Source organism: Lagopus leucura, unplaced genomic scaffold (assembly GCF_019238085.1).
Source record: "Lagopus leucura isolate 7727_CA_CO unplaced genomic scaffold, USGS_WTPT01 Super-Scaffold_100004, whole genome shotgun sequence".
NCBI classification, from domain to species: Eukaryota; Metazoa; Chordata; class Aves; order Galliformes; family Phasianidae; genus Lagopus; species Lagopus leucura.
In genome coordinates this window covers 42,692,774-42,706,877 of record NW_024962264.1, presented here as the reverse complement: position 1 = coordinate 42,706,877, position 14,104 = coordinate 42,692,774, and the positions used below count along the sequence as shown (strand labels likewise).

General features: G+C 40.3%; 1 protein-coding gene across 4 annotated transcripts in view; it reads left to right on the top strand.

The window, feature by feature from the left end:
• Positions 1-14,104, top strand: part of ZDHHC2 (zinc finger DHHC-type palmitoyltransferase 2) — a 35,946-nt gene continuing 21,842 nt past the window's right edge. The window contains exons 1-3 of one of the 4 annotated variants that reach the window (XM_042871634.1): positions 59-116; positions 11,161-11,187; positions 11,457-11,531. Coding sequence is in view for 3 of the 4 variants with exons in the window: in XM_042871630.1 (XP_042727564.1) it covers positions 11,166-11,187 (22 nt within the window). In the remaining variant the exon portion in view is untranslated. Of the gene's footprint in view, positions 117-8,188; positions 8,208-11,160; positions 11,188-11,456; positions 11,532-14,104 lie in introns of those variants that run through there. The other 3 variants (XM_042871630.1, XM_042871633.1, XM_042871632.1) reach the window with 3 other exon arrangements.

Below are 14,104 nucleotides of genomic sequence, written 5' to 3'. Positions count from 1 at the left end.
CGGCTGGGGCGGCGTGCGGCGGCGTTGCCAGCGGCTGCTCTACTGGGTGCCCGTGCTCTTCATCTCCAGCATCCTCTGCTGGTCCTACTACGCCTATGTCACCCAGCTTTGCCTGCGTGAGTGTCCCCGGATAGGGAGGGAAAGGGAGGAGGGGGAGGCTGCACGGGACGGGGGGGTCGGGGGCCGGGGACGCTGCCCGTTGTTTGTCCGCTCCGCCACCACGCCCGAGGTAGGGGCTGCAGCTCGTGCAGGCGGCACGAGCGCAGTTAGCGCTCCCCTCTCATTGCACAGCTGCGTGCAGGAGCAGGGAATCCTGCCGGCCGGCAGGGAGAGGTACCGGAGAGCTCCCGGTCCCGGGACGGTACGGGCAGAAGGTTTGGAGCGGCGGGGTTTCCCATACCGCTGGTCGGCTCTCCAGGAGCTGCCACGGCTCCCGGTGAGGACGTGACGCCAGCCGCTGCCGTGCCTTTAGGAGTCACCCGGCTGCGGCTCGACGCTCCGCGACCGCTCGGACGCTGGTTACCGCGCACTGGTGCGAGCTGGTTGGGTTAGGGCAGTCGAGTCAGGAGGGTCTGTTACACATTAAGCTAGCCCGGCTCCCTGAGCCGACTTCAGTTCCTGCTGGAGTGCGTCTTGTACGAAACAATCTTTAAATTTTAGATGTGTCATGATATTTAGATGCTTCGCGATTTTCATGCAAATGTTCCATGGCACAAAAGAACGCAAATCATCTGTTGCTTCCCCTTCACGCTGATGTTGGAGGTGAGGTTCGGGGGCTGTCGATCTGCTCGGCCAGGGAGTGCCCTGGTCAAGCTCAGTGCGTTTGTATGGCTATGTAACTTTGCTGGACTTCAGCTGTTGGTGGTAAAAATCACAGCAGTCTGGTAACTAATTTAGGATATATGTATACATATATAGATATATATACATTTTTTGTTTTTAATTTTTTTTTTTTTTTTTTTTTTAAGAATGTGATGAGAGGGCTCGTGTTGTTGGGTGTTTGGCTGCACAGCTGGGGCATTGCACCAGTAAAGTTTTCTAGGCCTAACACCTCTCTTTGGGTGAAAGGCACCAGTACTTGAACACTTCCAGGGACAGTGATTCCACCACTTCCCTGTGTGGCCTGTTCCAGAATTTACTAAAAAATGTTGTTAGTTTTAAGTTCTGCTCTTCAGTTAAGGACTGGGATTTGAGTACTGCATCCTGACAAGAGGAATGAAGGGCCCTCTGTAGTGTGAGGAGGTGTTGTCCAGCAAATGGTGGGAAGTGGCTGAGGGGCTGTCAGGTGGCAGCAGGAAGGTTGGATGCATCAGGAGGCAGTGACCCTATAGTTAACATCTGTCCCAGTGCACGCTGTCATTGATGCTTAGACAGTAGAATCGGCTTAAAGCTTACTGTAAGCTATGGTATGTAAGTCCTTAACCCTGCAGAGCAAAAGGCTTCAGATGGGAAGGAAGGGAGAAGGATGAAAGCTGCAGGTACAGAAGTCCTTTCTATGGGCAAAGGCATTTCTTTAAATTTTCTTTCTAAATCTTTCCTGCCCGTTTCTTCTGTCTTACCAGTGTTGGAATTCAGCATAGTAGTTGTCTGTGACTAGCACTAATTCCATCTCTTATCCGTATCTGGATGTTTTTCCTCTTTTTTGGCATGTTAAGGCAAAACAAACTTGTGTCTTGTCTCACTAATGAATATTTAGTGTAAACAACAGACGGAATAGCTAACAGCTCTGAGAATGAAAGCCAGCAGCAGGAAAGGACTGTAAGCATTTCAGGCCTTTGAAGCCAGCCTGTCTGTTCTACTCATCCTCTGCTCCTGCAGCGCTGCCAGCTCAGGGGATGTGTGTAATGCTGATTTGATTGTGACTTGCTGTCTCTGCTGCAAACAACGAGACAATGTACAGTAGACAGCATCAACCATTGTGCAGCAGGTCTCAGTAAGCATCACTGCACATGTGAATGGTTTATTTGAGCTTTTAGTGATGAGATTTTCAATTAGTGGTTTGGATGTTTTTGCAATTTTGTCTGTGTTGAAGGAAAAAGTTTACATTTTAAAAGGAAAAAAAAAGGTTGTAAGATGTTTCCTTTCATCATTAAGACTGTTAGGGATGATAGTTACAGTATCGAGTAATGTTTTAGAAATGGGTAGGGGGGACGGAAGTGGAGAGTAATAATACAGCTTTAGAAATTATGGTGGGGAAGAAGGGAATTGAGAACTTTGACCTGTTATATTACCATGATTTTACCTTTGAGATAAAGGAGGAACTTGAACGCCAGCAAATGTTTATCCTCTCCTGCTAGCTATGGAGTACAAGAATTACATGTGCAGCTGAGTCTGTTTTTAATAGTTCCAAAGCTGGAAGTGGGTTAAACACAAAATAAATTTATTTTCAAATAATCTGTAGCACAGTCTGTGATAAATGCTTTTCATTACACACATAAGGACAATACTGCTGCTTGCTGTGTCTCTGTATCACTTTGGGGCAGGATGTGAAGTCATCACTGAAGGGCTGGACTGATGTGATGTGTGGATGGGAACATACATTGTACTGGAAACTTTATTTCTTTACAGCAGCCTCTACAGTCTCTAATTTTTCCTGGATGATGTAGATAGGCCTGTTTCTAGGATCAGTACACTTAAGTAAAATGGTTTGTTTTTTTTTTTTTTTATTTGTTTTAATGTAATGGTCAGTTGATATCTTTGAGCAATTTCTCCATGAAGGAGTGAGTTGTATCTATGTGTGAGTGCTGAAGATGAATGTTACATTTTCCAGACCATCAATGCCATTTTCGGAATCAGCAGAAAAAAAGGCAAGTGTTTCAGCTGAAAGGCCATGTCAACACAATGAATCATGGCATTGCATACAGATATGAAGGATAATATTATTTTTCAAGTTGATGGAAGCATGCATCCAGTAGTATGCAGCTCTGAAGAAAGAGATGAGAAATGAGTGTTGAAATGACTGCTTATTTTTAGGAATGAGAAAATACTTACAGACTTTCAATAGCTTAAAAAACCAATCCTGTCTATTTACTGGAAAAGGCTGCATGCTGTAGAGGGTTGGTTTTAATCCGGGATTTCTTGAGCTTATTGCCTTTGATTAATTTGTAGTCTTTGGTTAAATCAAATGAAGTTTTGTGTTTTTGAGAATAATTTCTCAAATTAATTTCTTCCATTAAAATTTTCCTTATGACCCCAGATTCTCACACCTAGAGATAATGTGAATGCAAAATAATGCTTGGTTATAATATACTATAATCCAGTATTGCTTGGAGAATATGCCCTACAAGGAGCGACTGAAGGAACTGGAGCTGTCAGTCTGGGGAAAAGGAGGCTGAGGGGAGATCTTATTGCTCTCTTTCAGTATCTGGAAGGTGCTTACAGCGGGAGTGGGGCTGGTCTCTTCTCACTGGTGACAGGTGACAGGACGAGGAGAAATGGCTGTAAGCTGCACCAGGGTAAGTTTAGGTTGGGGAAATTCTTTACAGAGAGAGTGGTGAGGTGCTGGAACAGGCTGCCCAGAGAGAGAGGTTGTGGATGCCCTGTCCCTAGAGGTGTTCAAAGCCAGGTTGGATGGGGCCCTGTGCAGCCTGGTCTAGTATTAAATGTGGAGGTTGGTGGCCCTGACTGTGGCAAGGGGGTTGGAGATTCATGATCCTTGAGGCCCCTTCCAACCCTGGCCATTCTGTGATTCTGTGATATCAGGAAACACTTCTTTACAGGAAGGGTTGTTAAGCACTGGAATAGGCTCCCCAGGGAGACGGTTGAGCTGCCATCCCTGGATGTGTTTAAAAATCGTTTGGATGTGGTGCTCAGGGACATCATTTAGCAGAGGGCTGTTAGTTAGGGTAGTATGGTTAGGTTGTGGTTAGACTCAATGATCTTTAAGGTCTTTTCCAACCTGATAAATTCTATGATTCTACGAAGTACGTGATGAAATCTCATGGTTTTCTAACTCCTGCCATTTCTCTATGTATATATATATATCTGGGCATGCATGAGTATAAAATGAAAGAGATGTTTAAATGTATCTCTTTTCATTGCTTTTATCTTCTCTGTTTGCAAAACTTTCAAAGTTTCATAGAGTGATGTGCTTTAAAAAAGAGAAATTACAGGCTATGTCCAATTAGTACGTTCAGTTTTGATAGTGTAGCCAGTGAAACTTCAACCTAAGTTACCTGGAACAACAGCATGAACCACAATTTGAGCCTTCCCCCATCCTCTTCATCCATATGTCCATGCTCAGAAAATGCATTTTGAATCCAGTGAATTCTGTGTATGCAAAGAAAATAATTTTTTTCATGTATTCCTCCTGTGGTGCATCTCTAACTCCCATTAGTAGAACTATAAGGGGCTTTGAGCAGTTATCCACTCTGTGCTTAGGGTAAGGTAGAACCTGTAGTTACTCTGCTTCTCACAGTTGTTCGTCAGAAATGTTCCTGATGGTGTTCGATATAGAGATATTTTTTTTCTCTACAAGTTGTGATTTGAAGTTATACATAAGGAAAATGTGGAATATTGTCAACAAAAACAGTGATGTTGTCACTAAAAACCATCTGTCACAGTAGCTGTGCTGATGAAATGGTTGTCCAGTTGAGTACATGTTGGTTTCATATATTCAGCTTTGATCCATTATTACATGATATTGATTGTAATCTGAAGGATAATGCTCTTGGTCAGGGAATCTCGTCTTGAAATACAGCTTGAATTTTGTAACTTTAAAGGACTGTAAACTTTAAACCAACATGCCACAGAGCATAGAAATGAGCAGTACACTTTTTTTTTTTTTTTTTTTTTCCCCTCATGACTTCAGTGAAGGGAGAGGGAAAAAATATTCCCACCTGGCCAATGGTTTGGCTGATTTGGGAAAGTGTAAGTGAGTTCAGCAAAGCTGAAGGGAGAGGCAGCAAGTCATTAGCAATCCAGTCAGGTGAGCTCATAAACTGCAACCTAGTATTTTGGATCTGAATATGAAACTATGCTCTGCCCACCACTACCTGCAGTACAGAGCGGCAAAACATGATACAGCACCCTGCTGCTAAATATGTCAGTGGTCATGAAATGGGTGGAGGACCAGGCTGGTTAGTGCTGAATGGAGGCTTCTGACTGGAGGCAATGTCAGTGGAATGGAATTATGGAGGGATAAAAAGCTTGATTTCCACAATTTAGATGCAGAATTAATGCGTGCCCTAGAGGCATGGCACAGTGTCATCAGATGATCAGGAGCAGCAGAAAGAAAGGAAAAAAGTAGGGGCCCAAGACTTAGTCAACTGGATTTGAGCTCTTTGCTCCATATATTCTCCAAACGGATCAAAGGATTTGTGGTTCTTATTACTCACGTCTTGCAATCACCTACTGCTTACAGTTTGCTATAGAAAGACATGGAAGTTGTAATGTGGTTGAATGTTGACAAATCCCCTATCTGAACATTTGCTGCTAAGGTTGTGGAGGATTTTGGTCAAAGCATATTATATGTTTGTAGTTTGTTTTGCAAAGACCACTGTTTGTTTTTTGTTTTTTGGTTCTTTTTTTTCCTCTTCTGAGATCTTTGGTTACCTTTAGGAAAGTTTAAAAACTCACAGCTGAAGTAAAATTGGATTCTGGATTTTAGCCAGCACAATTCCTATGTGTTTCTCATCTTTACTTTGATTTCTCTCAGAATTTAAAAAGAAAAAAAAAAATTCCACTTCTGAAATTGAGTTAAAGTCTGTTAGTTAAGCCTGATATTTCATCATGTGTAGTTGCCTGCTGTATTACCTCTAGTTTTTGAAGGTTAAGCTGTGGCTATAAATTGAAAATCTTAGATTTGTGATGATGATGCAATTATCAGATAGGACTGTGTCTTTGGTTAAAGATGTAATGGTGCTTGTCACGTAGCACGTTGTACAGTTGTATTCACTGGTACGTATTCTTTCTCTGCTGTAAAAAATCTGATCATACTAATTCTTTAGGAATGGTCTTCAGGTATTCTTTGTGGCTTAGAAAGTAAATAAGAAGTTTGTAGAGGTGAAAGATGAGGTCTTTTCTGGGACATGCTCAGTTTGCAGTGTTTTTGTTGACTCTACCTAAAAGACTGTCAGATAGCAGCTGCCTGCTGAATAGGGGACATTGATGTATTTTACTGGACACAGTGCTAGGGGTTAAAATGAATCTACCGACACATTCACAAATACTGCCAAATCCAAATGTGCAGATTACTAAGGACTGCTTAAGCTGACCTTAAATCACCCAGAAACCGTTCTGTTGCTTTTGTCCTTTAATGAAGACTGGTGGCTGACTCTTCCCCCTTGTCATTCTGCATCAATGCAGTTCACTGCTCTGTCTAGAGGAGTGGTAGTTTAAATTACTGACACTGATTTTTATTTATTTATTTTTTTTTCCAGACAAGGATAGAATATTTGTCACAACGATAAAACATTTTTATGTGTACAGAGTTAAACTGCATCTATAGATCAGTATTTACTGCTTCAAATGTGCTATAAAGATAAAACACATGCTCAGTTTTGTGAATCAAGTCCAGGATGTTAAGTTATATGAAAGTTTGGTAGAAACAACTGTAGGTGTGGCTGTGGAGTCTCAGATTTAAATCTATCCGATATTCCTATTCCAAAGTTTTAAAGATTTTATAGATGTACATCAGATGTGGAAGCAAGATTTTTGAATTTAAAAATTCATTCATTGCTTTCTCCAATTTTTAATTTTTTTTTTTTTTTTAATCCATTACATTCACTGCTCAGGAACTTTGATTTGGAGTCTAGAAATTAAGGTAGATTTAATGCTAAAAACCTGATGCAATTTTTAATAATATTAATTTTTGTTTTCCTTTACTTTGAGGTTTTGTGCTAACATGATGTCTTTCCATGTGTGTAACTACCTGGAGATGAATACTTATTTAATTTTTCCATGAGGAAGAATAAAAAAAAAAATCTGGAGAAAATGAGCTGTATTTTAGGAAATGGGAAGTCTACTTCTACTTCTAATGTTAAGGCCTGACCCAATGCAAAGTTACTTGGCAGAGACAAAGGAGCATGCATGGGTTAACCTTTTACAAACAATCTGTAGAGTCTAGCAGTCTTTGTAAAGCTGTCTTGCTGTTGTGTGACTGGACCAGCTTCAGTTAGTCAGAGGCCGTTTTGCTGGTCATTTTCTACCTCATCCCAGCCTGCTCTGTGCCTGAAGCCCTGAGGCTGAGGTTCTCTGAGGGTATCTTCAGTCCTTGGATGCAAGCTCGCTAAGGCTGTGCTGTGACAAACCATATCAGCAGGTCTCTGTGCCCAGCAATGTGGAATCCTCTTCATAGCAAACTAATTTGGTTTTAAAAAAATCTTCATTTTGAGGGTGCCAGAGCACTGGCACAGACTGCCCAGAGGCTATGGAGTCTCCACTTAAGAGATCGTCCAAAGGCCCCTGGATATGGGCCTGGGCATCCTGCTCTGGATGCTCCAGGTAAAGGAGAGGGACTCTGAAGTTCGCTCCAACCCCAAACAGACTGTGGTTCTATGATAAAGGAGATATACAAGGAAGTTTTGAGATAACTTGGCTACCAAGGCATCATTCCTAATGTTTGAAAACCTCTCAGCTCACAGGGGATTAATTCTCCAGGCTCTTCTGTGTTCCCTCCATCCTGATTTTTTTCCTGTTTTTTTTTTTTTTTTTTTTTTTTTCCCCTCACCAATATTCTGTAACATAACATTCTGTCTTCAGTCCACTGTTACTTTTTGCAAGCACAGACAACGTATTGGGCAGTGTGGGCTACTGAGTGTGATGTGTCTTGGTGGATGGCATGCAAGAAACAAGGCTTCTGGCACTGGAAGTTGGCATCCACTTTGGCCAACATCCCACGTGTATCCCAGCCTGCTCCCTGATGCTGATGAGCACCGTCTGTGGGCTGTGTAACGAAACAGAGAGGCTCTAATTATGTGATAGTCTGCTGGTACTGAACCGTAAATGGCATCCTGGCAGTGTAGCAGCGGAAGGCTAATTGCTAATGAGGCTGGCCCTGCAGTATCGCAGATGAGCAGAGCTGTAACTTTTTACTGACTACTTGAAGACAGGTCATGGGTTTACAATTACCTCTGGCTCTGAAAATATGGAAACTGCCATACCGCTTCTATTTCAAAGGATTTTATCCTGCTTCCCCTGAAATTGTAAAAATTGCTTCACAATTGGGCTTGGCGTGTCCTTGGTGCTTATTTTTGGTCATTGCAGATGTAAGTACTTTCTACGCTTATTATTTCCATGCTATTTGACTACCACTAAGTGAATGTGCAGCAGTTAAGTTCATATTTATTAATGACCATACATGGTCTGACCTACTTTTTTGTGCATTACCAGCAGTGAATATAACCCCTAGGAAGAGAGATGAGGAAACCACCAGAAAGCATAGTATAAATGATTCACAAAAGAATATATAATCAAATACTGTTCAATAATATTGCAAAGTCAGATCACTATAGCTACTGAAAAAAATGAAGAATGAATTTTTAATAAATACACAAAGGGTGCTATTTAGAAGGTGGGGAAAATAGCAAATGTTTCTTTGTTCAAATTTAAAATCAGTCAGTTTTTTCTTGTTAGGAAACAATTGTTCCATGCACTTAAATAGTATGATTTTTAGAATTGTAAACATCTTGTAGTTACCCTAAGAAGATTTTATATTGCAGTCATTCTACAAAAATAGTTTTTCACAAGAGATTTAAAGAGAAGTTTGATTTGTAAGGGCTGTTCATTTTTCTGATGGTTAATTCCCCCGTATCTGGAGGAAAAAAGAGTTGTAGCAAATCTTATTTGATCCGGTGTTGCTGCAGATACCTGTTCGTTACTTTCCCTTTATGCTTCCTTCAGGGAGCCTTTCTCAAAGGTGATTTTGAAAGGTACAAGCAGAAGAGTAATAGTTTGCTCTGTGAATAGTTGCAGGTTGATGGATATCTTGCATATTCCTCTGCATCAGTGCAAGAGGGGATGTTTGCCTAAAAGTTCAGTCAGACTCCTTGTAAACAGCCATTGCGATGTTCATGGAGATAAGAGTGGTGCAGTAGAAGATGGTGGGTGCTCTCCAGAGTTGACCCTTCTACTTCAATCTTGCTCAGCATGGGCAACTCAGGAGTGCATAGAATAGCTCTGAGCCTTGCCAGTGGGTAAGAGAGAGTACAGTGATGAGATGTGTCCAAAAAGCTGGTTCTCAGTCATTTGTGGGCACTTAAATGTTTTAGCCTTCATAGTCTGCGGCTGCTGCCAGGAATATCAGGCTTCCAAGCTAGATATTGCAGAAGCTAAAAAGATGTTCCACTGAGCAGATGCAGACTCTGAAGTTTAATCTGTGAGGTATACGGAAATTTTGAAAAGCTGTAGGCTTGCGGTGAGAAATAAATTACTAAATTCGAACTTGTCAGATGAGTTGGTCCCTTACTTGCATACATGCAGAGAGCTTTTGCTGTGGGCAGATGGACCATCAGCATTCAAAGTCTCTCTGTCCTTAATAATTGTATTTCAGGGGTGTGGATGTGTGGATGAGGAGAATATGCTTGTCTGATGTTGATTCAGTTTTCAGAAAATAAGTCGCAAACAACTTAACTTTGAATAAAATCTATTACCTAATGGGGGAAAAGGTGGTGACAAGTGCTCTCAACTGAGCTCTAAGCCATTCCCTTGTAAGGAGGAAAAATAATACAGAGGTCAGTTGAATTAGCTTTAGTTTGAAGTTAGTACCTCTGCGCTAATTCTGCGTTAATGTCTGGCTAAGGCTTTTTTTGTTAGCAAAGAGTAGTTATTCTGAGAAGACTAGCAAAATTTCTGTTAAAGACTGTGATGGTATGGTAATGAAGGTATGCAGAATCCTCACCAAGTGAAATAAAAATTTGTGAACTGACTTTCTCCCCTAATTTGAGAGCTCCAGTGCTCTTAAATCAAGTGTTAGCTCTAATGATATCTTTCAGTCTTTCTTGTGGTCAATTATTTACTTAAAGTTTTGGTAGTTCTTGTACATTCTCACCCTGCAGCATTTCTGCTTCTTGGAGTCATGCATGTAGGTTCCCTCAGCTTCTTTCTACAGTTATCTGGGTTGATATCTAGTTTATCAAGCTGTGCTGTCAATTAGCTAAGTCAGAAGGTTGTGGACAAACTAGAGTTTTCTTCAGAAAGACACCACAAAAGTTGTGAATTATAACTTCTGTAAAAACTCTATAAACATGGTTATTTACGGTTTTCACTCAGACTAGGGAGGTGCTTGTTTTAGTAGAATTATAGTCAAATATCCATTTTAATAGACTTGGAATAATTTAGCCCATCTAGTCCAAACCCCTTATCAAAGCAGGGTTATATGTGAGATCAAGCCAGGTTGTTCAAGCTTGTATCCAGTCTCCAAAGGTGGAGACTGCAATGGTGCAACTCTGGCCAACTTGCTTCACTGGTTAACTGTTCTCAAAAGTTTTCCTTGCATCAAATCTGATCCTCTCATTTTAATTTATGGCCAGTATTTCTTGTCTTTGACCAAACACTATTACATTAGCCCTGCTCCATCTCCTCGATGGACCCCTTGAGGTCCTGGTGGGAGGGTTGGTTCCTCCCAGAGCCATACCTACCTGATGTTGAATAAGTGTGGATCATGCAGCGTCTGCTCAGAGGACAATTGATCCAGTCCTACCAGCCAGGATGCTCTTCCCTGGACTTGGTTGTCTTGGTGGGCCCAAAGATGGGGTCAACATTCTGCTTGTGGTCTATTATGGTCTATTTTGATTTTTGTGCCTGAGGTATCACTGACAAAACCAGTTCTGGAGTCTGAAACATCAACCTCAAAGACAGAACTTATATAAATAATGAACATTATAACGACCATAATAAATAACTAGAAGAACAACAGCTAAGGAAATAATTGCTCTTCAGAGATGGCTTCCCTTGGGCTAAACTTAGGCAGCTGCAGATGAAAGGAGGTGCCATGGAATAAAGGCTGTGAGTAGAAGACAGGAAACCTTGTAAGTAATTAAATTTGGTATTACTCTTTACCTGTATTTATGATGAATGTATATAACTGCCCTGTAGAAGCGTGATAGTATGTTGTCTTAAGCTTGTGTCATTTGATGATGATTCTTCCCTTTTCAGTTGAAAAACAAGTTATGTCATTTGCTATTTAAACATAATTTTTACTCTTTCTTTCTCATTTTTCAGTAACAATGACAAATATTGGAGAAAAAGGTAAGATTTTTGTTTGCTGTTTATAAGTGGAATTCATATATCAGGATAATATAGTAGTTTCTCAATAAATTGAGATGCACATCTAGTCAGCTTTAAATGAGTTTTTTTTATGTTCCTCAGCTCCCTTTGTTATGTTGTTACTGCTTTTGCCATTCAAAGTAGAGATGAGAAGAAGAACTTCTTATTCTTCTTACTGGCTTTCTGAGGAGGCAAGGAAAATAACTGTCATGTTCTGTTTTGAACAACTTTTTTTTTTTAATTCACAACAGGGTAAGCACATGTAAAATGAAGACTCCTGAAAATAAGCAGTGTTTGTGCAGGGTACAACATAACATAACTGAGAGGTGAATTTTTTTCTCCAGCTTCATTTTAGCCAGTATCTTTGAATTAACAGAACCCTTAAGATATGTAACCCTTCTAGAAATTAACAGGACTGCCTGATTAGCTATCACTGGAGCTCTTACCCAGAGTCATTGAAACTGCTTTTCCAGCTGTTATTTTAAAGCTATATTGCAACTTGGAAGTGCAAAGTGTGGGGCCATAGAGCTTGTAGAGCAGGGGAATAGGGTTATGAGGCAGATGGTGTGCTGCTTACACTTGTGTAGTTTCAGCAGGCTAAGTCATTTGAGACTCCCTCACTTAGTACAGGCTTTAGCTATTAAAGAAATATCTGCTTGAAAAACATTTTTTTTCTATACAGTGATTTTCTCCATGTGTGGTTTATGAGTGTATACCCACAAACTTCAGTGCCTGCAGACTTTGAGACAGCTGCAGCTTCTTGCTGCTCCTTACCAAAAAAACTGAAGGCCCGTGTGTCGTTAGGCATTGCCTGCAAAGCAAGTTAGGATTATCAGGAAAAGACATTGGAAAACTTTATTTTTAGCTGCTCAGAATCTTGGGAAAAATTTCACCTGGCCTGTAGTCTTTTCTGAAGTGAGAGCTGGGTAGGTGTGAATTGCTCCGTATTACAGTGCTGTAACCTTCCAGGCACCATTAGCTATGTTTAAGTGGGTTATTCTTCATACAAGGGGTACACTTTCCCGTTGCTTTTTTTTTTTTTTTAAAAAAAAAAGGAAGAGTATAAAATGGAAGTATTTCTGCCTGAATGCTGTAGTAGCAGTGGGTTAGACTCCATTGCAGCATGGGAAAATGGTTGCTGGGTGAACTGGGAAAAACGATGGATCAGGATCTCGGCGATACTGGAGAACTGAGGTGCTTGGGTCTTGTGCAGACACTAAAGGGAATAATGTCTTTAGGCTATTTTTTCTTCATATGTATGAAAAAGAAACGAATCGCAGTTGCCATTCTTGCAACAATAAATTACAGTTGAAGATTAGTAAATGCATGGTGTACCAAACTGATGGAATGCCCTGCATTGCTCCCATTTTATACCATGAATGTACTGTTTGAAATAATACTTTGAGAGAATCAGGGTTTTTTTTAGAATTGATAAAAAAAAATGTTCTGCTAAAAACATGGGCTGTTTCTGACAGATGCTTGTACAATAGTGAAGTAGTTATTTAGTGTAATCTGTGCAATAGTGAAATAGTTATTTAGTGTAATCTGGGATGTTGTGGTTGTTCTGGGTTCCAGATTTATTCCTGACTTGTGCTGATGAGATTGTTTTTCTTTTTATAAATAGGACATATGGCACTGTGTAGTGCTGCTCTTCAGATTTTGTTGGCTTTTGTTTCTTATTTTTGTAACTGTCTGGCAAATGAGAATAAATATTTACCATGTTGCCACTTCTTTTGAATAAAAACATTAGTACCAGAAACATATATTCAAGAGTTACTCTGGAGGCAAAACTACAAAAACAAGAACACTCAGCACTGCTTTTCCTTCACTTATGTACAGCTTCACATATGCATTATAGAAAACTCTCTAACACTGAATAGCCACATATATGTAGGCTAACTTTGGAGATAGACTGCGTAGTGAAAGTGCACAGGTCTCTCTTTACGATGCCTTTTGACGATCTTATGAGTTTACAGCAGCTGCATAAAGAATATGTGATAGCTGTAGAATCCATGTTACATTGTGCTCAGCATAATCTGGGTTCATCTGTACAACAGGGAAATATTTTGCACTGCTGTGGTCCTAACTGGCCTTTATTTGCCAGTTCTGTACCAAGCAAGGAGAGCTGAAGGAAATGTTCCTCCTTGCATACTAGGGCAAGTAAATCAGAGAACACAAGTTTTAGAGTTAGCATTCACTGTAGTGAATTGATGGCATCGTTGGTGATTTCCTGTACTAATGTGTAGAATGATTGGTACATATGGTGAGAGCTTTTGAAAAGAAACAAATATTGGTCCATGGCAGGCTCTTTGAGTGGATGTTACATTCCGTGTTCTTGTAAAACAGACAAGCATGGTAAATGTTGCCTGGCTTCTGTGGGTTTCCTTTCTTTCTTTCTTTTTTAAGTAAATCCCTGAATGTATCACTTGTTGTGAAGAATGTAAAGTAGTGAGCACTTTAATTTAAAGAACTTGGAGGGCAGCATGGCTATTTCTAAAAAACTCAATCTTAAATATCTAGCAAAACATGTTGACTAGTTTTGGTTACTATTCAGATATCATATGCACACTAAGTCTCCTTTTACTCTAGTTGTTTAGATATTATAACACCTTCTTGTTTAGGTATCTATAATTACCAAGTGGTTTATGAAACAGAATTCAATTAAGTAAGATTTAACCAATGTGTAAAGAGTGAGTGCTTGCTTGGCACTAAGCTGTTAAACAGTTCCCCTTAAACTTCTGAAATATGTGTAGCCTGCATAATGGCTTTCCCCATGCAGTCTGTATTTGTCTCACATAAAGTTGCAGTACAGTATTTCTGTTGCAGAGCTTTTGCAGAGCTTCTGTATTTACATCTGTTAAAGCAAATACCTGTGGTATGTATCATATTTGTCTGCAAG